The 23,368-nt window shown below is 35.5% G+C and overlaps 1 protein-coding gene across 6 annotated transcripts in view; it reads right to left on the bottom strand.

Moving 5' to 3' along the window:
* LOC106876125 (protein PFC0760c) overlaps positions 1-23,368 on the bottom strand; it is a 385,512-nt gene that overhangs the window by 133,565 nt on the left and 228,579 nt on the right. For all 6 annotated transcript variants that reach the window (XM_052972740.1, XM_052972743.1, XM_052972739.1 and 3 more), the window contains exon 9: positions 6,873-6,927. In XM_052972740.1, coding sequence (XP_052828700.1) covers positions 6,873-6,927 — 55 coding nt within the window. The remainder of the gene's footprint in view (positions 1-6,872; positions 6,928-23,368) is intronic.

Genomic DNA, 23,368 nt, shown 5'->3' with positions numbered 1-23,368 from the left:
TATATATATATATATATATATATATAATCTCTCTTGAATGACGCTCTACATTGGTGAAAAAAAAAGATATTAGGTTAATCGGAGTAACACAACATCAGAAAACCAGCAGGATGGACACGGCTGGAATACCTTTGATCATGCCTGTTCGACTAAAGGTGATCTAGAATTAAACAAGCTACTAACCAGTATCTTTAGACGGCTACTTAACCTGCTACAGAATAGCAAACAAATCTCATTTAAATCATACCTTACTGTCTTATAAAAAGGGGGGAAAAATCATTACAAAATATAGTCTTGGATATATGACAATGGACAAAAAAAAAAAACACAACAGGATGGTCACAGGTGGAACGGCACTGATCTTAGGTTTACTTGACGAGGTATGACTTGGGGCTAAACATTGTGATATACATAATAAGTGACAGGTAAATACAAAAATTGGAGGAGACAAGCAAATATAAACATAAACAAACGGCAGGTAAACATTAGATAGTGAGAGAACTTTACCGTTTAATCCGACTCGATAAAAGCCAGTTGGAAAGACAAACAGTTTAGTACCATTGTTGACTGGACTGAATGTCCTAAGTTACTACTACGCAAGAGAAATGTGTAGGATGGTTTTGTGTGTGTGTGTGTGTGTGTGTGTGTGTGTCTGCTGGTGTACTTAGAGAAGATAAGTACTTTGCCAGCTGAATTCAGAGGCGTGTGTGTATGTTTTATATGCGGGATGAAGACGGCGTCAGGAGATAGACTACTGACAGCTACTAAACCATATTAACTACTTAGTAATTCCTCACATAAACACACGCGCACGGATAACTTGCTAATAAAATTAATGCCGACACCATTGCAACGGCGACACTGTTTTAGTGAAAATAAAAATGTCAACAAGTGGTATGTTTATTAGGGAAGCTTTTCTAACGGTGATTGCATATTGCATTGCTGAGGTGACTCTAATCAGCCCTGATCGTGCAGACGACCGATGACAGGGCGGTAGCCCGTACAACACATAGTTGTGTCTGCGTTGGGGGATTATTAGTGAATACGTTCGGGTTACTGACGATAGAGATGTTTGATGAGAACTGTGGTGGTGGTTGTAGAATGGTACTTGAAAAAAGCGGCAGTGTAGTATTTATTAAATATTTAGTTCGTTTTAGCCTCATAAGTCGTGCTGGAGCACGATTAGTAAGCACTCTAGTAGCGTTTATTTAGTAAGGAGTAGTATTAGCGCTTCTTGTTAATAAGGACTATTAATTAATAGGCTTATAATAACAAAAATGCTTGTAGAGAGAGAGTATTGTCAAACATCGTTTTCCAGTTAGCAGTGCACTAGCAGCAGTGTTTACAAGTAGGGACTTATTACTTGTGACATTTACAGAGAAAAAAAATTATATTAAAAAAAAAAACATTCGCATACGATTAATAGACATTTGAAAAGAATTGCTTGTGAATTGAGTGAGTATTAGTAATATTTTAACATATATGTGTATGTCGTGAGAGAGAATAGAAAGATGAAAGAGAAAACTGATAAATTGTAGGAGGGAGATAAGAAAAGTGTGAGATATAATAGAGGGTATACAGGAGAAACAATAAGATATAGATGAAGAAAAAGATAAGACAGTTTGAAAAACAGATAGAGAGAGTGGAAGAGAGAATAAGAGTGTGTAAGGGGGAGAGAGAGAGAAGTATGAGAAAGAATACAGAATAAATCTAGAGACCAAAGAAATAGGATAATTGAAAAGTTGAAGTATGAGTGAGAAGCATGTACTTATAGAAGAAATCAAATAAATCAATTATTACTAAAACTAGATATCTTTCAGTAACTTAGTGCTTCATAATTCTATTTATAAAGTACAACTGTGTTATTTCAATCACACCAGTTAGTCATTTTAAAAACTGCTTATACCTATTGAAGAAACAATTATCCAAGAAAGCAGCAGTAGAGTCTCAAACTAAATTCTTTGCTGCATTTGTTTTGTTTTTCAGGGCTCCAAGTTCCCACAGGATCAAGTTTCCACCCATTTGGAGTCAGTAATTTAATGGGGGTTCATTCAATCAATTACAACCTTTTCATTGTAAGAATTGGTTTTATACCTCCTCAAAAGGAATCCTTATGTAGCATTATGGTGAAAGTTCTCTCTGTAAACCCACAACACCACTGTAAAGTTGCGTCCAGAAACAGAGTTTTAATTAAGGAAAAAACAAAACAACAAAAACAAAGCAAAGCAACAACAACAAAAAAAACAACTTATCATTTTATGCTGTTTTTTCCAAGCTTGCATGGGCAAGAGAGGTCTTCTATAACATTTTGTTTTGCTATAAATATTGTGGTAAATAATAGAGAGAGTAGGAGATTTGTTGATCTAAAAGTTGAGTTATTTCTTGTACCGAATTATATTTTCTAATTACTTACAGACAACATTGTCTTTGGGACATATTTCGAAAATCAAATTCGTTTTTCTTGAGGATGCACCATTTCCAATCCTTTTTGGTTAAACACACATACATAACCACAAACACTCACATTTATATAGTAGATATATAATCACTGAATTGAGCAGACTATTAAATGTTTTTACACACTGTTGATCACAATGTGCTTTTGAAAGATGCCATCTTGCTGGTTAGGTGAGCAGGCCGACAACCCCTCTGAATGGGATGCAAGCTGAGTGGATTGGAGCTGTTGCAAGCTGAGTGGATTGGAGCAATGTGAAATGAAGTGTTTTGTTCATGAATTCAATGCATTGCTGGTTGGGGAATCAAAACCATGATCTTGGAATTGTGAGTGCAAAACCTTATTCACTAAACCTCATGCCTTCACATACACACACACACACACACACACACACATGATGATTGCTTCATGTTGACAGATGACAGCCATCTCAATCACTCTACATCATCCCTATAATCTCAATTATGCTTCTGTGCTCTGAGATGAATCTTCACCTCTCCCCCATTGCTGCATGACTTTAGTGTAGAGACAAGATGAACGAGATGGAATGAGATATGTCATAGGATTAAAGTAACATACTTGAAGCAACATGTATTCCACTTTCTGAATATCAATAACTGGAATCCAGTGACAAGCACTGCAAGATGATTGGCAGCTACATCAACTGCAGGTTTCACTTCATCATGCCTTCTAGACTTTTCACATCAAAGGATCCTATGAGTCAGCAAGGATATGATTGGACAAAACACATTTGCACACAAGTGGATGGCCTTTAACTCTCACGAGTTCATCTGCCTTTTAACACATCTTGATTTCCATCCTGAAGTGTGTCCAAAAATTCAGCCTTCTCAATGAGCAGGCTTGGTGGGATTGCCAGTTTAGTTGTTGACAACCTGACCAAACAAGTTGTATTGGGTTACGTTACAAGAGAACCTCAAGAGCGATTTCACCCCCACACACTCTCTCTCTCTAAGAACACATGAGAAATAGAATTTTTCAAATGCCCAGGAAAATCCTTAGAGGTAGTAGGTAGCTTCTGTTGCCTAGGTGACCTAATTAGTAGTGGAAGAGGATGTACTGCAGATATAGTTACAAGAATAAGAAAACAGCTGGAAAAAATTCAGAGCAATAGCTCTGTGGATAACAAAAGGTCTCCCTTTCAGAGTGAAAGAGAGCTTGTGTAAGAACAACAATGCTACATGGAAGTGAAATGTGGGTTGTAATGCAGGGGATATATGAAGAATAGAAAGAAATTAAGTTAGCATGCTCCAGTTGGATGAGCAATGACAGGGTGAATATATGACAAAATGCAAATGTAGTGAGAAAAATTGGGAATAAGAGGAATCAGATGTAGCATGCAAGAGGGAAGAATGTGCTGGTATGGTCATGTGATGCATATAGAGGAATACAGCTGCATAAAGAAGAGCTGACAAAAGTTGTGGATGGAATCTGTGGAAGAAGGAGACCCAACCAGGGAAATATGAGGTAACATAGAGAAGACTGATCTTATGACATTGAACCTTGTGGAGGAGATTACAAAAGTTTGAGACAAATGACATTTTGCTGTGCTTGGGGAAAGCCATCTGTCCAATGAAGTGTGTTGAGATACTCACAAGGCTGTATCAAGTCTTCTCCCACCTCTCATCTTCCTAACACCCACTATGGTTCTATTCAGCTGTTGTAATCGTATGAGAGAAAAATCATCCGCTTTTGTTCTATCAGTTAGCTTTCTTCCTGGAAACCACTTCTTTCTAAACATCCTTCATTCTATCCCTTCCCACTTTAATATTTTCTACTAATCACTCCATTCTCTGCCACCAGTTATCTCCCTTGCCCTTGAGCCACATCTTATGACTGCCATCATTGACATCCTCTCATACCATTGATAGCCCCCTCCCACCACCACAGTTCTCTAAGTACCTCCGACCTCCATCTCTGTCAATGTACATCTCTCTCTCTCTCTTTCAATTCCCAACCCACACATCATCTCCCTATCTCTCATTGGTGCTCCCCAGCCTTTCTGCATCTCCTCTTACCACCTCCTCCTTCCTGAGCCACTTTTGTCTCTTTCACCTTACCTCACCAACCAATATTTATTAACCATCAAATCATCCCTGCACCCTTGTTCAGACCAGTATGTGATTGAAAGAAGTTATTGAAACTAAAACCAAAATAATCATTTAGGGTTAGTGGCAGCAGTGTTCATGTATCAATGTTACACACTTCTGCCAGGATCATTAGAATAACTTATAATCTAATGTATCATCATAGGGTGCTGCAGTTTGACCCAATCTGTTATCAGTGAGATGAGAAAGATAGAAAAAACACCAAGCATAAGGTAATGTAATTACTTCACAAAGGAGTTTTTGTTGAACATTTGAAGTTTTGGGGGTAAGGGTTGAAACACATAGAGATGCATATATAGCAAATCAACAGTGTAGCCAAGTGGAAGGACAATAACTCTAGTAACGTCGCAGGATGGAGGAAATTGTGTGAAGTGAAGAACACAATGTACTTGCAAGAAACTATAGAGGGGAGGGGGTATACATAGAGTCCCCTTCCTACTGTCACTGGTAACAGGGAACAGGGGCTCCAAACAGGAAATAAGCCTGCCGGGAGGTGGTAGAGTGGCATGTGAAGTCAGTAATAGATAGGGAGCAAGGATAGTAAATTGATGTAAATGGGACTGTAAATACTGTAGGGACAGGGAGCAATAGATGAGGATAAACTGTTTTTTCTTTATTCAAAGGCCAATTGTTTGGCAATGAAAGAGAGAGAGAGAGAGAGAGAGAGAGAGAGAGAGAGAGAGAGAGAGAGAGAATACTACTTAAAATTCTGTGAGGATTTTTATGTGAGAAATTTTAGAGAAACTTGAAGAGAGAAAAAAAAGGGTAGAGACAAGAGATTGTTGTTGTTGGCACTCCGTCGTTGGCTTACGGCGTCGAGGGTTTCAGTTGATCCGATCAACGGAACAGCCTGCTCGTGAAATTAACATGCAAGTGGCTGAGCACTCCACAGACATGTGTACCCTTAACGTAGTTCTCGGGGATATTCAGCGTGACACAGTGTGACAAGGCTGACCCTTTGAATTACAGGCACAACAGAAACAGGAAGGAAGAGTGAGAGAAAGTTGTGGTGAAAGAGTACAGCAGGGTTCACCACCATCCCCTGCCAGAGTCTCATGGAGCTTTAGGTGTTTTCGCTCAATAAACACTCACAATGCCCGGTCTGGGAATCGAAACTGCGATCCTATGACCGCGAGTCCGCTGCCCTAACCACTGGGCCATTGCGCCTCCAGAGACAAGAGATACTGGTAGTAAAACACAATTGAGTCAAAAGTAAAGACTCATAAGTTCCACTCAAGACTCAAGTTAAACCAAATGGACAGGTCTATGCAAGCATGCATGAGGAACAACCATGGATGTATAACAAGGTCCTTGTGTTGTCCATACGCCAGAATTAATTAGTCTTGATCACCTTGCCAGTGTGATACAGGGTAAAGCGCTATACTGACTACTGGCTGAATAGACTTAGGTAACAGATTATGTAGTAGAACACAGACAGGCTATCAGAGAACAAGCTTCATATGTGATAAATGCAATGGAGCATTACATTTTGTGAACACACTAGAATTAGAAGCCCTTACATGCTTGGATGGTTCGCTGGATGTAGTTAATAGTTTTTGCTAACTAGAAGACATCATCAGCAAGAATAAGAACAGATTGGAAAAAAAGTTCACTGCAGCAACAAAGGTTTTTTCTCCAAGAATGAAAAGTAGATTGTATGATGCTTGTGTTAGAACTGCAACACTGCCTGGTAGTGAGATATGGGCCTTGAATGCAGTGGACTTGAGAAGACTAAGAAGAAATGAAGTGAGCATACTCCACTGGATATGCCATGTAAATGTGCATGAACAATATAGCATAAATGTGCTGACAGGAAAACTGGGCATAAGAGGAATTCCATAGTGTGTAAGAAGACTTAGCGGGTGTGAACATATGATGCAAAAGTATAAGGATGTAGCTGGAGCCTTTGGATGAGGAAGATTCAGGAAGATATGGAATGAAGTGATGAAGGCTAACCAGGACACTAAGCCTGACAGAGGAAATGGAAAAGGACTGGAATATCTGATGATATGAGGTTCTCTGGAAAACCTGCCAATTGTAGTGTAACTGACTTCTGGAAGCACTGCATGGTTACACACACACACACACACATATATTTTATATATCTATGCATCAAGGAACAGTGTGTTGACTGTAAATTAAGATCATTGTAAATAATAACATGTTCTCAAATGATGCAACAAGAATCATAAAACTACATTTTGATAATATTACATGTTTGAAGCAAGTGAAATACTGAGAAAAGGTGAAAATAAAACTAAACGTAGAAGCAAACAAGAGTATTAACTTACTCGGTGATTCCATGTGTTCCTCCCCCTCTTTCTCCATTTGTAATATGCTGGCTGCCTGAGGAAACAAATTATACAGAATAAGAAACTTGTTTATAAATAAAGGTATACATATATATATAACACAAGTGAAGAAAGTGAAAAAGGTGCATAAATAGGAAGGTTAATGGAAAAAGACTAAAGGGAGGGTGAGGTAGTTGCAATGAATAGGCGATCTAAAAAGAAATATTACAGAAAAGGGAGAAAAACAGAAAATTATGAAAAAGTTATGAAGTGTGAAAAAGAAGTATGAGAAAGAAGAAAACAGAGAAGTTGAGAGAGAGAGAGAGAGAGGGGTGGGAAAGATAAATGAATGAAGAAGGAAATTGCAGAAGGTACTGGAGTGTGACTCTTTCATTACCAACAAGTCCTTGATCATATATGGCCAAACAACCTATTCATATTTAAATTAAAATATCACAACATAAATCTATTGATAACATGAAATATTGATAGGTAAACATTTGCTGTACAGTCTAACATTGCTAAGGCATGGGTTTTATGTTCTCAGAATGGTTTAGGTCTTCCTTCTATAACATTTTCTTTCTTTCTAATAACAGTTTACCCTTTTTTCATAAGCTTTAAATTTAGTAGTAGGACTCTTCAATTTGAATAGTTGGAGCAAAAAATGCATTAAGTATAAATTAACATGTGGACTATGAACAGGATGTTTCAATTTCCAACTTGGACAAAGATAGTGAAAGTACATACTTTGTGTTTGAATTTGGCAATATGTTGATGAAGAAAAATGTCAGATGTGAACAGTAATTTTGTATGTGGCATATCATGATATTGTTTTTGTATGTGCAATACCATAATATTGTTATTGGATGTTGACACTCAAAGTGGATGGAACTCGTGGAAAAGGAAGACCCAGGAAGACATGGGATGAAGTATTGAAGGATGATCTCATGACACTGAACCTTACAGAGGAGATGACAAAGGACTGCGATATCTGGTGCCTTGCCAAGAAGACCCATCTGCCACAGCAGAAGTGTGTTAATGCTGCTCTCCTTGCTGAAGAGGATTGACCTGCAAAAGCTTATATCAGTGCCACACAAAAAGCACCCATGCTGGCACCATGTAAAAAGCACCTGTGCTGGCATCACAGAAAAGCATCTATGCTGGTGCCATGTAAAAAGCACCCATCACACTCTGTAAGGTGGCTGGTGTTAGGTAGGGCATCCAGCTGTAGAAACCAAGCCAAATCAGACTGGAACCTGGTGCAGCTCTGGTCAAACTATCCAACCCATACCAGCATGGAAAAATGGACATTAAAGGATGATAATGATGATATTCCCTTGAATTACTAATGAACAGTGCAGTAATAGTGACTGGACAGGCATTCTGGTGGAAGTGATCCTGTCTCTGTTAAGGAGTTAATATCTCAAGATTTAGATATTGTATTCTAGAACATAGATTCTATTTTGAAGATGGCTAAGTGATATTTAGGGGAGATTTAGTTGCTGCATTGAATAGGTCAAGTAACTAGATAGAAATGCTCACTAGCTTGAGAACAGGAGAGGATTTAGAGAAAAAGTTTAAAATTCTAACTTATTTATAGTCAGTGGAAAACGTGTATATTTTAAGATGGAGATAATGCATGTAAAGTTTAAAAAAGGATATGAATACACTTGAGAGGGGAGGTTATTGTAAAATGATATCCAAGTAACTGGCAAGTGATTCTATTGTGTTGCCATGTAAGGATGTGTAGAGAACGTTTGATGGTTGCATAATTAAAAATAAATTTATTTTAGTTAGCTTAAGATATAATGGAGATGATCATCATTAAACATACTTGGCACGTATTGTGTGAGAACTTGTGAATGTTGAGCAAAATTTCAGAAGTCATAATTTAGTCAATGAGAAAACTGTGGATTATTTGTTACACTAAGATTTAGTATTTATAATATTCTTAAAAAGATCAGAAGTGACGGCCGAGATAAAAGCATCTTAGACTAAATATGAAATACTTTGGAATGGTTTTGTCCTCTGGTTTCTCAGTTCAAGCTCCATCTGGATCATCTTGATTTCCATCCTTCCAAGATGAATTTAACTGTCTATAGCAAGAGGGTAGGTATGATGACTTTGCGATAAAATTCACTTGCAACCACAGAACCTTGAGCAAGTACTTTCTATCAAAGACTTGGAATGATCAAAGCCACATGAGTGGAATTTGGCAGATAGAAACTGTGAGGAATGTGTGTGTGTGTGTGTGTGTGTGTTCATGCATATGTATGTATATTCATAAAAATAAGAACCAGTGATTTGCATGATGGGGATCTATAGCCACTGAGACAATTGTTCACAAATTGTGATATAAAATAATAGAGAAGTATGTATATGGAAACTGATGCGCCTAGTTGGTGCCACTTTAGTATGCAGTCTACTGCAGCATCTGTAGTCTGTGCAGTGAAATGATCTAATCTAGGTTAGGATTAGAGTTAGGGTTTAGGGCTAGGCTGGAGATTAGGGTTAGGTTAGGGTTTAGGGTTCAACTGCTTGATTAGGTATGAAATGGCCAGGCAAACCACATGCTAAAGTGTAAATGGTTAGGTAGACTGTATGCTAAAGTGGCATTGCCAAGTCAATAGTAATCAATTTTCTGAAGTGATAAACATGTTTTCCACTGATTATAAATAAGTTAGAATTTTAAACTTTTTATCTAAAGAGACAGCCCAACTGTAATATTAAACAAATCCTCTCCTGTTCTCAAGCTAGTGAGCATTTCTACCTAGTTACTTGACCTATTCAATGCAGCAGCTAAGTCTTCCCTAAATATCACCTAACCATCTTCAAAATAGAATCCATATTCTAGAATACAATATCTAAATCTTGAGATATTAACTCCTGGTAGATCAATTTAATATAATCTTATTTAGATTCCATAGGTTTTTGATTGGCAGTGTTTGTTGGGATTACTGAATATGTTGTTATATTTTCTAAAAGGAGATTGTGTGTGTGTGTGTGTGTGTGTGTGTGTATTGTAACTGGTTGTAGTTTTTAGTAATAAAAATAACTGAGCACAGAACTATATGAAAATAGTGAGGATGTACAATATACTTTAATGGCAATCATACTACTAAACAATTACACTCCAAGTTCTAAGTATATAGTACATGTACTTCAAGCTTTCATTGCTGTCTTTCTTTACTTGACTTATATCTGCTTTCTATCTCCTTCTTAAACCTTTTCCAATGAGTTGAAATGCATCTGAGCATTGTATACAATAAGTTCAAGGTACCGAGCTGGCAGAACTGTTAGCATACAGGACAAAATGCTACTAAGCATTTTGTCTGTCTTTACATCCTGGGTGTGAATTCCACTTTTATCCTAAATTACCTTTTATCTTTCAGAGTCAATAAAATAAATACCAGTTGAGAACTAGGCTCAATGTAATTGACTAGCCACACCCCACAAAAATTGCAGGCCTTGTGCTTATAGTAGAAATGATTATCATTATTATTATTATTAGGCTGAGAGAATTTTTAGCATGTTGGATGAAAATGCTTAGCAGCATTTCTTTAGTGTCTTTATGTTCTGAGTTCAAATCCTGCCAAAGTCAACTTTGCCTTTTTTTTGGGTTGATAAAACAAAGGATCAGTGAAATACCACACTAAAATTAGTGCCCTTAAGCCAAAGTTTGAAATTATTACCATATGATTTAATTTAATTTAATACAGTTATCTGGAACCAAGTTACATAAGTCATTTATATTTTCCCCCTCAGTATTGTGCACATTTTCTCTTGTTCATTACCTATAGCATGTACACACAAACATTTTTTTTTTTATGCAGGTATATATAGAAATTTTTGATTTAATAAACAGGAAAAAACCACAATAACAAAGAATTAAAAAAAAGTAGATTATGATATAGAGGTTCAAATTATGATTTGTTGGAGTAATGAAAAATAAGGACATGATTACCAAATATATGAATGTTTGAACAAGAGTATGGCTAAGTAGGAAAAAACCCAAATATATGGAGGGAAGGTAGAGTTGTATTATTATTTCTCATAATTTAAACTGACATTAAAAGCTAACCCATTATATGTTTCAAAAAGTAGGCAATGTTATTGAAGTGTCAGAAACAGATGTAATGTTAATACAAATTAGAGAAGAGGTTTTGTTTTGACTTAACTGGAAAAGGTGTAAGGGTAAAAAAAATAAGACATGAGGGTATGTTTACACATTTAGTCATCTATTCACTGTTATACTTATATTTTTTTAAATTTATATATTCAAATACATCTGTATTTTAATAGGAATATACATATATATATATTCATCTTCATCTTAGGTAAACCCTATATTTACACATCTATATTTTTTTCTTTAGGCTTTTATTTTTACCTCAGAATTCATACTTCTCAGTTTCTAACTTCTCTCATTCTTCTTCTTTCTAATTCTTCATTCCCATCTATATATTGGTTTTAAATTTTAGCACAAGGCCAGCAACTTTGGGAAAGGGAGTAAGTCAATTACGTCAACACCAATACAAAACTGGTACTTATTTTATCAACCCTGAAAGGATCAAAGGTGAAGTTGACCTTGGTGGAATTTGAACTCAGAATGTAAAGATGGACAAAATGTCACTCAGTATTTTACCTGGCATGCTTATGATTTTGCCAGCTCATTGCCTTTTTTTTTTCTCATTTATATATTGACTTCTAATACTGTGCCTTTATAATAGCAGCCTTTTTTGTCTGTTAGCCCTATGTTAAATCTAAATATAAAACTATATATTCTAATACCACGTTACTATAGGAGCAACCAAGTTAATCTATCAATACTTCTACACTAGACTGCTGAACAACAACATATACCCAATCCTATTAAACCTCACTTTTTTTTCTCTCCCTCTCACCCATCTCTGTTTTCCAAATCTCTAACATTTACTTCTCAACAGTTTCAGTTTTCACTAGAGAGCATGTGATGATAACCAGATTAATTTCACAATTGTTGTTGACATGCATCCTTGCTCTTCAAATCCCAATTATAAGCTCCATTTAAGAAATGCTTCCCAACATTCTTATATCCTGAAAGCAGATAACTGTAATTAAGCCATCTTTATAATTATTATAGGTTTATATCTTTCCCTTCATTAGCACATGTGTTGAAACCACCCTATTATTATCAAACACCTTTTACTCGTTAATAACATGTATACAGAATTAGATTCTCAAAGACATCAGTTTGGAAATTCTAATAATGCTTTCTCATTAGAAATTAATTTGTTTTCTTTAAGACCAGATCCCTAAACACATAGAGTATTTGATCATAATTTGGTAATCTTAAAAGCATTTACTTATATTAGTCTTTTATTTTAACCCATTTGAGTGTATCTTACTTTAGCTTTCATACAATATTTTTAACAGTATTTAGTAATTTTAATTTTATTTTAACCCTTTTACTGTCCAAGGCAAATTGGATGGCTTCATTTGTCATGTTTTGCCTATGTAATTAAAACTATAAATAATACAAAGATATCCTTTTGTTCTTTTCATAATATCTTTAAAGGAAGTATATAAGCATGATAAAAACCTGAGAAACACAAATGCTTCTCAAGAATGAAAATTTTTATTAGTCAGGTGTTTGAGAGCCAAATATGGTTCTTGCATGTTAGCTTTTATATTTTTTTATATAACCATCGGGTATTATCAACTAAATTACTTTGATGCAAATCATTTCCATATATTTTGAATTTGTACACTTTAAAGAATTTAACAGAATTTTACAGTAAAGTTTTGCATCTATTTATTTGTCATGTTGCAACAGCTTTTCAGATATCAATAGTTCATAAATAACACCATAAAAGGATAAAGGATAAAATTTCAGGATACAAAGTATAGAGCAGATATTAGCAGACAAAATTGTTTAGTGCTTCGTGTTTATTTACTAAAAATTTTCATGTTTTCATGTTTATAAACCAAGTTTCATTTTTATTCACAAAAGGATAATATTTTCCATTTCAAATATGTAATTTTTGGTTTTGATAGCATTATACCAATAAATATTCATACCATAACTTCAGTTGATTTTTTTCCTGTGTTTTGAAGAATACATATGGTTCTCATCTTCGAACCTGTCTTATTTCATATATTAATAGTCCCAACAGATTATGATACATATGTTCAAGATAGTTACATCCCATTATTTGAACAATGAGTTGAGAGCCACTAGTGGCTCTCAGATATGTGATAATAAAACATTTCAGAACCATTAATGGCTTTCAAATCAGTGAAAGGGTTAATTGATGATACTACACTTATAACTTCTCACAATTTCAAGTTCCTTTCTGACTGCTACATTCTTGGATTGTACAAGTACATATTCTATACAATATTGTTTTTCTCTTATAATAATTTAAATCGTATAAAACTGCATTATTTATAGAATTTGCCTTTGCACACTTAACACCAAACCTACAATTAACAGTAGTTAAACCAAAACAACAGCAGCAATGCTGCTACCACTACTAGTACTGTCATTATCATCATTATTTTATGTCCAGATTATATTTATTTAATCCTTATTGTCATTGTTGCCACTGCTGTTGTTGCCAGTCATCATCATTATTATCTTCATTTTATATCCTGATAATATTAATTTCATTGTAGAGTTTATCTTTGTGTATTAAGTAACAAACACATAACAGCAATACCTATCCATATAAAACCTTTTAAAATGAAAATGAATAATTTACTTGGTATCTCCTATATATTTAAAGATATTTATTTGCAGAATTTAACTTTACACAGTTAATAACATACACATAAATAACAATTGGTTGTCATATGAACTCTTAATCTAAAATTAACTTCAAATGACTAATATATTTAGTTTTCTGACTAATATGTTTGGTTTTTTTCTTCTTTGTATTTAAATGTACACAGATTCTTGCTAATTCAGAGGTAGTACTTGTCAAGCAAGTGACTTGATTTGAGATTGTCTGTTGAAACTAAAGCAATTTCATTGTGGAATAGACATTTTAACCATTCAATAACGAACAAAACTGTTAAATTCAATTCATTTTTTCATGAAGTGTGAAGTTTTTGTCACACAACTGTGATCTGGTCAATGAAGCAAAAATATGAAAGGGGTAGAAGGGATATTAGGAGATATAGCCTTTATTGGCAATAAAAAGATACCCTTCTTGTCACAAACCCTTGCTTGTTTTTCAAGTAAAGGATTATTTATTCCAGCCATCTACAAATGTGAGGAGCTAGAGGATAATTTTTTTGACAGAGAACATTAACAAGCATCATCAATTATTTTTATTTTCTAGTTCAATGCATTTGTATGAAGTACAGCTTGTAAACATTCATACACACACAACTGTGTGTACATTTGATGAGTATGTGTGGTATTGTGTGATAATACAAGCCTTATGTGTTGCTAAGGAATAGTGGAATGTAGAGCAGGAACAGGAAGGTTTTGCTTATATTAGTGTGTACATGTCTCATTTTTCAGTAGGAATTATAATATATTGTGTACCTTATATATACAGATACCCACAACTCCTACATATATACATCATTATCATTCAACGTCCATTTTCCATGCTAGCATGGCTTGGACAGTTTGATCACAGTTGGCAAGCAGGAGAGCTGTACCAGGTTCCAGTCTGATTTGGCTTGGTTTTTATGACTGGATGCCCTTCCTAACACCAACCACTTTACAGTGTGTGTTGGGTGCTTTTAATGTGACACTGGCACAAATGCTTCTACATGGCGCCAGCACAAGTGCTTTTTATGTGTCACTGGCACTTGCAGGCCAATATTCTTCATCAGGGGAGTGACATTAACACTTCTGATGTGGAGGACAGGTCATCTTGAGTGCAGCAAGGTGCCAGATATTTTGATCATTTGCCATCTCTGTAAAGTTGAGTACCCTGAGGTTGTCCTTCAGTACTATGTCTCATGTCTTCTTGGGTCTTCTTCAACAACATATACATAAAATCATCATCATTGTCATCATTTGATGCCTGTTTTCCATGCTGGCATGGGTTAGACAGTTCAACAGAACTTGACAAGCTGGAGGAATACCTCAGGCTCCAATATCTGTTTTATCATGCTTTTTTTTTAACTGAATACCCTTCCTAATGCCAACCACTTTACAGAGTGCAGTGGGTGCTTTTTTCTTGTAACACCAGCCCTAGTGAGGTCATCTTGCAATTTGCAAGACAAAGAGCCTAAATGGGCCCTTATAACTGGAAGAAAATAAAAGAGAGAGCGAGAGAGAGAGAGAGAGAGAGAGAGAGAGAGAGAGAGAGAGAGAGAGAGAGAGAGAGAGAGAGAGAGAGAGAGAGAAAGAGAGAGAGAGAGAGAGAGAGAGTGTGTGTGTGTGTGTGTGTGTGTAATGATTCTAAGTAAGGTGATGAAAGTAAAGTATGAAGAGAAGAAAAGTTTGATAGTAGTGAGGAGAGTAATAAAGAAGATACTATTGGGCAAAGGAATATGGACAGGACAAGGGGACAAGGGAGGGATTAATAAGAATGAATGGACAGTGTGTGAAGTTATAGGTTGAGTTTTGTAAGGGTTCCAGGGCTAAGCCACATAAGACCAAGTATAAACAGATGTTGAGTGGGGAAAAAGAAACACGAAAGAGATAGATAAGTATGGTGAGGATCTGAAGAAACTCATGGAAGAAAAGAGAGGTGTGGGGCAGGCCAAAAATGGAAAGATGAGAGGGTGTTGAGATGACAGGAGCTGTAGGGAGAGAACACTGAGAAAAAATGTAGGGCAGTGAATGAACTCAGCTAGAGCAACAGGAGAAACTGCTTCTAGGCAACCTTATGAGCAATTTACAGAATCTATTTTCTTGGTACATTCCTAGTCTAATGCTCTTGTACATCAAGAACATACACAAGCTGCCTATGTTTTCAACCTGCCTCTGATCCAACCACAACTTTCGTGCATCTATTGTTTACATTGGGCAGACTGCATGGAATTTCTACCAACTCTTTTCCTGCTTACCAAGCATAGCCACTTCTCTGACGGCACCAGAGTTCTGTTTTTTCTCTCTACTTATCATTAACTTTAGTTTTGGTTTATGTTTACTTTAGCCCTTCAATTCCAGGTTTTGCTTCCGTGTCTGGAATTTCTTTTCTAAATCTTTCACAGATTTTACTGTAAGAATAAAGTCATCAGCATACAGAAGTTCCCATGGAAAGATAGTTTTAAACTCTTGTTATGACTTCATGAACTATAATATGAGGACTGTGACCTGTATGCGAAATTCATCACTGTATTTATAAACTCCCCGTGCATATAGCTTGTATGATACCTTCAGCTTCTTTAGTGCCGACAAAATGACAGACCATGCCAAAGGCTTTCTCCAGATCTATGAATGCTAGATATAGAAACTTCCTTCTAGCTAAATATTTCTCTTTCAATTGTCTCACTAGAAAGATATCATCTGTGACACCTCTTCCTGGTTAAAAACCTACTTGCCTTTTGCACACACACACACACACACACACACACACAATGCTCTTCCATACAGTTTCTATCTACCAATTTTACTCACAACCCTACAATAGAAGACATTCACTACATGCAATGAGTTAGAACCTGAGACTACATGAGAACAATACTAACTTCAAATTCACACGGCCATGCCTGTACCTAAAGTGAAGGTACGTGTGTGTGTGTGTACGCACGCAACTATGTGGGTATATAATGAATATGTATGGTGCTGAGTGAATGTTGAAATGAAGAGGAGGAGGAGGAAGCTTTGTGTTTATATTAGGGTATACATTAAATTATGATGTGAATATGCCTTATATGTTTGTGTGGGTATTATGTGTGAATGTGTGTTACATTTTATACACACACAAATGTATATGTGCAGGTACATGCTTTTGCATATTTATAAATTTGTGTGTAGTAGTAGTAGTAGTAGTAGTAGTAGTAGTAGTAGTAACTAACCAGTCACAAACAATGACAAATAGCAATGTATGACTCTTGTTGTTGAAGCTATTTTTTTCTAACTACTCAGTGTGTGTGTGTGTGTGTGAGAGAGAGAGAGAAGTACAAAGTAATATTTTAAAAAGCCTGTTCTTCAACTTCATTGAGTTTCAATACCTTAACATTAATGATGGTATATCAACTTCATGTACAAACTATGACCAAATTAGGGTGGAGCCTACTTGCTCAGTGCTTGCACTAAAAGGAAATATGGAAATGCACAATGTTCCAGTAGTAATTCTACATGAAAACTACAAGGTGCTAAAAGGATTATATGATTAATATCAAGGCAAGAGACTTGAATTAAACCACAGAAAACATGTCAGGTGAAAGGTCATTGAAAATACATCTTGATAAAGATACCATTGCGAGTAAGAAAACAGTTATATTGCCTCCAAAATCTATGTCACGTTACACAAGTACAAAACACTTAAGAAAAGAAACAAAACTGAAAATGACTGAAGCAGAAGAACTATGAAGTACTTTGCCATTATAAAATCAGGAGCCAGTAGAGAGAATTAAGAAAGACAACACATATTCTAACTTTATACAATACTAAAACAGTTATATGACTATTATCACCACCATCATCATTAATGTCAGCACAAAATATCATTCTTCATGATACAGACCTATCTTAAGTTATTTTTAACTATAAGGGTCAATGTTTTTACATATAACTTCTCAACTTCAAAATCTTCTTTGTCACTGTAATTTCTATTTTCAATTTACATCTCATCTCGATAGACATTTAATGTCTATACTGGTAATAAATGCTTTTGCTTATATTTACTAAAGCCTTTAACACACAACTACCTTCTTGAATTATTTGCTCTTAATTTTTTTTTAACTTGTGCCAGTGCCACGTAAAATGCACTTGTGCCAGAGCTACATTAAATGCACTCGTACTGGTACCATGTTAAGTGCACTTGTGTTGGTGCCATTTAAAACCACCGATCACGCTCTGTAAAATGATTGGCATTAGGAAGGGCATCAAGCTGTAAAAACCATGCCAAAACAGACAATTGGAACCTGGTCACCTCTCTGGCTGTCCAACTCCTGTCAAACCATCCAACTTATTTCAGCATGGAAAACAGATGATGATGATGAATTAATTAATGCTGCAAGACTAAGAGATGGCATTCTATTTATTCTTTCAGGAGATTTTACAGTTATTCTTTCATCTAATTCATACAGACTGTCTTTCTGTATGGAAGAACATTTATTGACAGTAAAGTCATCTCCTAGAACTTCTGTTCATTTCATATTCTTGTCTGTCTGCTTTCATTACAACTACTTCCAGCACTAGTTATGTCACAAAGATTGCTGGAATTACCAACATGCATGTTACAATAATTTAGTATCACATAAGGACATGGAATTTAGGTTTTTGAACAACAAAAAAACCCCAAAATCTCAGTTAACTTTTCTGCAATTGATCTAAAGGTGGTACACTTTTGAAACTAGACTTTTCTAGGAATACTACTGATACTCCAAAAAATAAGTCAAGAGAAAATTGTGATTCCAAAGTGTTGCTAGAACAAAAGTAAGACATCATCACTGTAATCAATGTCATCACCATCATCATTATCAACAGCATTCTGTATTACGGAGAAAAGTAAAGGAAGAAGCAGCTCATTAAATGTCAACCATACTATTTCTATATACACACAGCATACTGTATAGAAGTGATGATGGTGAAACATTATTACTTTGAAAGTTAAAGAGTTAATGCTATTGTATGTACAAAAAATGAGGTTTAATATATTATTGTTGACTGTATGAAAGTGCAGTATAGCCAAATGTTCAAGAAGTTTACTTTGCAATCACAGAGTTCTAGGTTTGATCCTGTGGCAGAAACTGCTATTTTTAGATAGTGAGCTGACAGAATCGTGAGCATGTCGAGCAAAATGCTCAGTGGCATTTTGCCTTTCTTTACATTCTAGGTTCAAATTCCACAGGGGTCAACTCTGCCTTTCATCTTTGTGGGGTTGATAAAATAAGTACCAGTCAAGCACTGGGGTAGATTTAATCAATTTAGCCCCTCCTCTAAAATTGCTGGCTCTATGCCAAAATTTGAAACCAATATATTATTGCTGACTGCTGTCCTGCTTTAAGCCCCAGGATAACCCCAATCTAAGCCAACTTATGGGTCAAAGATATTCCAATGGTGATAACTTGGTCTTATCTCCTAACACAGTATAATCAGAACCACATTATCCAATATATTCTTCTTTTAAGGCAGTAGGTATGGTTTGAGGGAGATTTGGTAAATATTCCTAGCAAGTCATGCAAACACATAAATGCTTATTGTTAGCTTGTATTAGTTTTAGTGTTGCAGACTGGTCATTACAATCACTGTGCAATGATATGCAAATTAGCTTTGATAAATTTAGAAGCAAAAAATAGGTTTCCAGTCCATCCCACACATGTAATATAAATAGAGATATTACAGGTGTAAAAGTATTTCATTAGCAACATATTTACACTTATGTATCAAAATACCTTGGCATTACAAGCAGGGAACGTCAGTCTCTACGCAAAGATCAATCAGCTGATATCTTCTTTGAATTAGTAGTTTAATTAGTGTTGGAGAGATAACAACTGGCACTCCCTCAGTTACAACAACGAGGGTTCCAGTTGATCCAATCAATGGAACAGCCTGCTTGTGAAGTTAACATGCAAGTGGCTGAGCACTCCACAAAAATGAGTACCCTTCATGTAGTATTTGTATTTCAAAGCTGGTTCTTTGAAATACAGGTACTATTCTTTTTGTCAGCTGAATGGACTGAACCAACATGAAATAAGGTGCCTTGCTCAGGGACACAACATGCTGCCAGGAATTGAAATCATGAACTTATGATCTCGAGCCGAATTCCCTAACAATTAAACCATGTGCCTTCACTGGAGAGATAGCTGAGCAGGTCACAGCTAATGTAACAGCAATATCATTTCAAATTTAAAATTCATAAACAAAATAATGCTAATATAGCTGATTCTTGAATGTTTGTAAAGTAAGAGAGAAGTCAAAAGCCAGAAAAACGTCCAGAACAAGTTATAGCTAGGATAAATATAATTAGCTTCATGCATGAATAACTACTGAAATCCATATGGAAAAGAAACAAATTAAAACCCTTTAAAATATTTTCATTATTTTCACCAGGAGAAAAATTAAGGATAAACATCTAAAGCAGCCTTCTTAAAACACAAGTGTGAAGGATGTAAAAATATCTGATATGGTAAACCTCTGGAGATTAATTTTAATAGCTTAGCTTCCTTTTTCTAGGGAATTGCTAATGTGAACATATGTGAATACAAATAAATTAGCAGATAAAAATTTTGAATAAATCAGACAAATAATCATGGTGTACTTGAATTAAATTATCAAAAATTGTACAGCTACCAACACTGATAATAGATAACGTGTTACAGTGAAACAGATACTTGTAGAGATGAGAACAAACTGTTTGCAAATGTTTTACAGTTTCAAACAATAGTAACACATTTCTCACGTATTAAATTACCGTTTTTGCTGCAACAAGAAAATAAATGATAAATGTTATTAATACATGAAAAATAAATTTCAGATAAATGTAAAACATTTTTTTTTTTGAAGAGATGACAGGAAATGTCTGCAAGGGAAGTTGTAACTATTGAGTAATGTCTTAGAGAAAATGGAATGTATTTTTGGAATAATCAATTATGTGGAAAAAAGGGGAAAATAACCAATTTCCAAAAGAAAATTAGTAACTAGTGATAGATTACATTCGGGCCTCCTATCAACTGCCAGTACACGCACACACAGAGGACCTACTGACTACAAACGAACTAGGCCAAACCATTACAAAACATTTTTGCTGTAATCCTGAACTTCAGTCTTCCAAACTCAAAATAATCACCACACCCATTCTATAGATACACTGCTGGTAGGTAGTATGAAAGTCAACTACCAGTTAAAATATTTGCTTGATGAACCAGTGGAGGGACTTCATATATCACTTAACCTGTGAGAGATAACAGTCAAAGTAATTAACACTTTAACATTCAGATTACTCCCTTGAATGTAAAGCTTCTTTACTCACATTGTTTTGAATTAATCATGCATTACCTCATAGCTTTGAGATTTCAATGTTGTGATTGTTTTATTTTTAGAATGGCATTGTAGCATAGGTATGAGAGGCCAGATTTGACCAGTTTGAACATAAAACAGGTAGAATATTTGGGGCCAGATATGGTCAGTTTAAATACTAATGGGTCAATGATAGGAAGGACATCATACAGGACACCATTTGCTTCCATGTCTTAAAAAAAAAGCTATCATTACAATAACTATTATCATGACATTCTGTAGAGACAAATACATAAGGCGTTACCATGTCATTGTTAGAATCTAACAAATGCTCTTGATGAAGTCTTTAGAAATTTGTACTTTCTAATTCTACAGTTCTATGTCAGAAATAATAAAGCATTATTACCAACATGATTTCAAAAAGAAAACAAAAAAAAACAAACAAACTTACTACTATATTAGAAATGCTACAATATACTGTAAATGTATTCAACATCTTACCAGCTGATGCTAAACTAACATTAAAGATCACCCAACAGACAAACTTAAATGAGAAGGTTGCCATATGTTCTATTTTAGTTGAACTTCCTTTCAGTATCACATATAAATTACTTTTTAATTGATGTATTATATGCTCATATACAGATTTACAATGTTTTTAGATATATGTAAATGCAATATATGTCAATGTACTATATAAAGTGTTTTAGTAGCAGGTGTCTTTCTTTTAAGTCTGTCTTCAAGTTGGTCATTCTTTTAAGTCTGTCTTCAAGTTGGTTTAAATTTGGGAAAGTACACTATTGCTTTATCTTAAGAGATAGGAGTATGTATATACACATGCCATATATGTATGTGTGGATGTATGCATGCATGTATCAGGCTGAGTAAAAAGTAAGCAACATTTTGAAACATGAAATTCATCACAATATATTTCAACAATGCAGAAATTTTATTCATCAAAGTACCATTACAATCAACACATTTTTGCCAATGAGTTACAAGTTTGTTTATTTTGGTAACATAAAAATTCTGGAGTTCTGGAGCTGATGAACTCTTTGAATGCATTTTCAGCATCGGTTTCATTTTTGAACTCCTTCTCTCGCAGGAAACCATCAAGGTGCTTGAAAAAAGGGTAGTCGGTAGGAGAAAGGTCTGGGGAGTAAGTTGGGTGGGGAAGAATTTCATAGCTAAGTTCCCTCAACTTCTGGAGCATCATTAGTGAAATGTGCGGTTGGGCATTGTCATGAAGAATGATTGGCCCTCTTCTGTTGACCAGTCTGGGATGGAGGAGTAGCAGTTTGTTTATTCATTTTGGCAATTTCATGGCACTATGTTTCTGAAGTAATGGTTTTGCCAGGTTTTAAGAAGTTATAGTGGATGAGTCCAGCAGTACACCCCCAATCAGTCATCATAACCTTCTTTTTGAAGTGCTTGAGTCTAGAGAAGGTTTTTGGTGTTTCATTTTGGTCCAACCACTGCGAAGAATGTTTTTTATTATTGTACAGAATCCACTTTTCATCGCAAGTTACAATACAGTCAAGAAATGGATTGGTCTGGTTATGGAGAAGGAGTGACAAGCAAATTTCATATCTGCTCATTTTCTGATTTTCATTCAAATTGTGTGGGACCCAGTTGTTGAGCTTTTTTGATTTTCAAATCACATGCAAATGGCTGCAGGCAGTTTTCTGGCTAACTTGAAGTTCTTTTGCCAGTTCTCAAGACGTTTTACATGGATCTTTTTCGATGTCAGTCTTTAATTGACCGTTATTGATGACAGATGAGCTTCCACTACACTCATGATCTTCAAGGCTCAGGTCTCCACTGCGAAAGTGTTTAAACCATTTTCGAGCTGGCCACTCACTGGTCATTTCCTCACCAAATGTTTTGTTGATATTGCGAGCAGTTTCAACTGCTTTACGTCCTTTTTTGAAGTTGAATAGCAAAATTGTTCGAATATCATGCTTTGATAGTTCTATTTCAGATTATTCTAACAACAGTGAAAAAAATATCAATGTTAATTTATTGATGCATTTGAGTAAGTCTATGTCTGTATTATCAGACAATTGCAAAAAAGTATTTAAAAGAAATTCAAAACTCTGCAAAAATCTGATACCAAGTTTTCATGGTTCAAAACATTGCTTACTTTTTACTCAACCTGATATGTATTCATACATTATTCATCATCATCATCATCATCATCATCGTTTAACGTCCGCTTTCCATGCTAGCATGGGTTGGACGATTTGACTGAGGACTGGTGAAACCGGATGGCAACACCAGGCTCCAGTCTGATTTGGCAGAGTTTCTACAGCTGGATGCCCTTCCTAACGCCAACCACTCAGAGAGTGTAGTGGGTGCTTTTACGTGTCACCCGCACGAAAACGGCCACGCTCGAAATGGTGTCTTTTATGTGCCACCC

Source organism: Octopus bimaculoides, chromosome 14 (assembly GCF_001194135.2).
Source record: "Octopus bimaculoides isolate UCB-OBI-ISO-001 chromosome 14, ASM119413v2, whole genome shotgun sequence".
Lineage (NCBI taxonomy): Eukaryota > Metazoa > Mollusca > Cephalopoda > Octopoda > Octopodidae > Octopus > Octopus bimaculoides.
The sequence above is the reverse complement of the archived record's forward strand: the minus strand, read 5'-3'. Positions and strand labels throughout refer to the sequence as shown.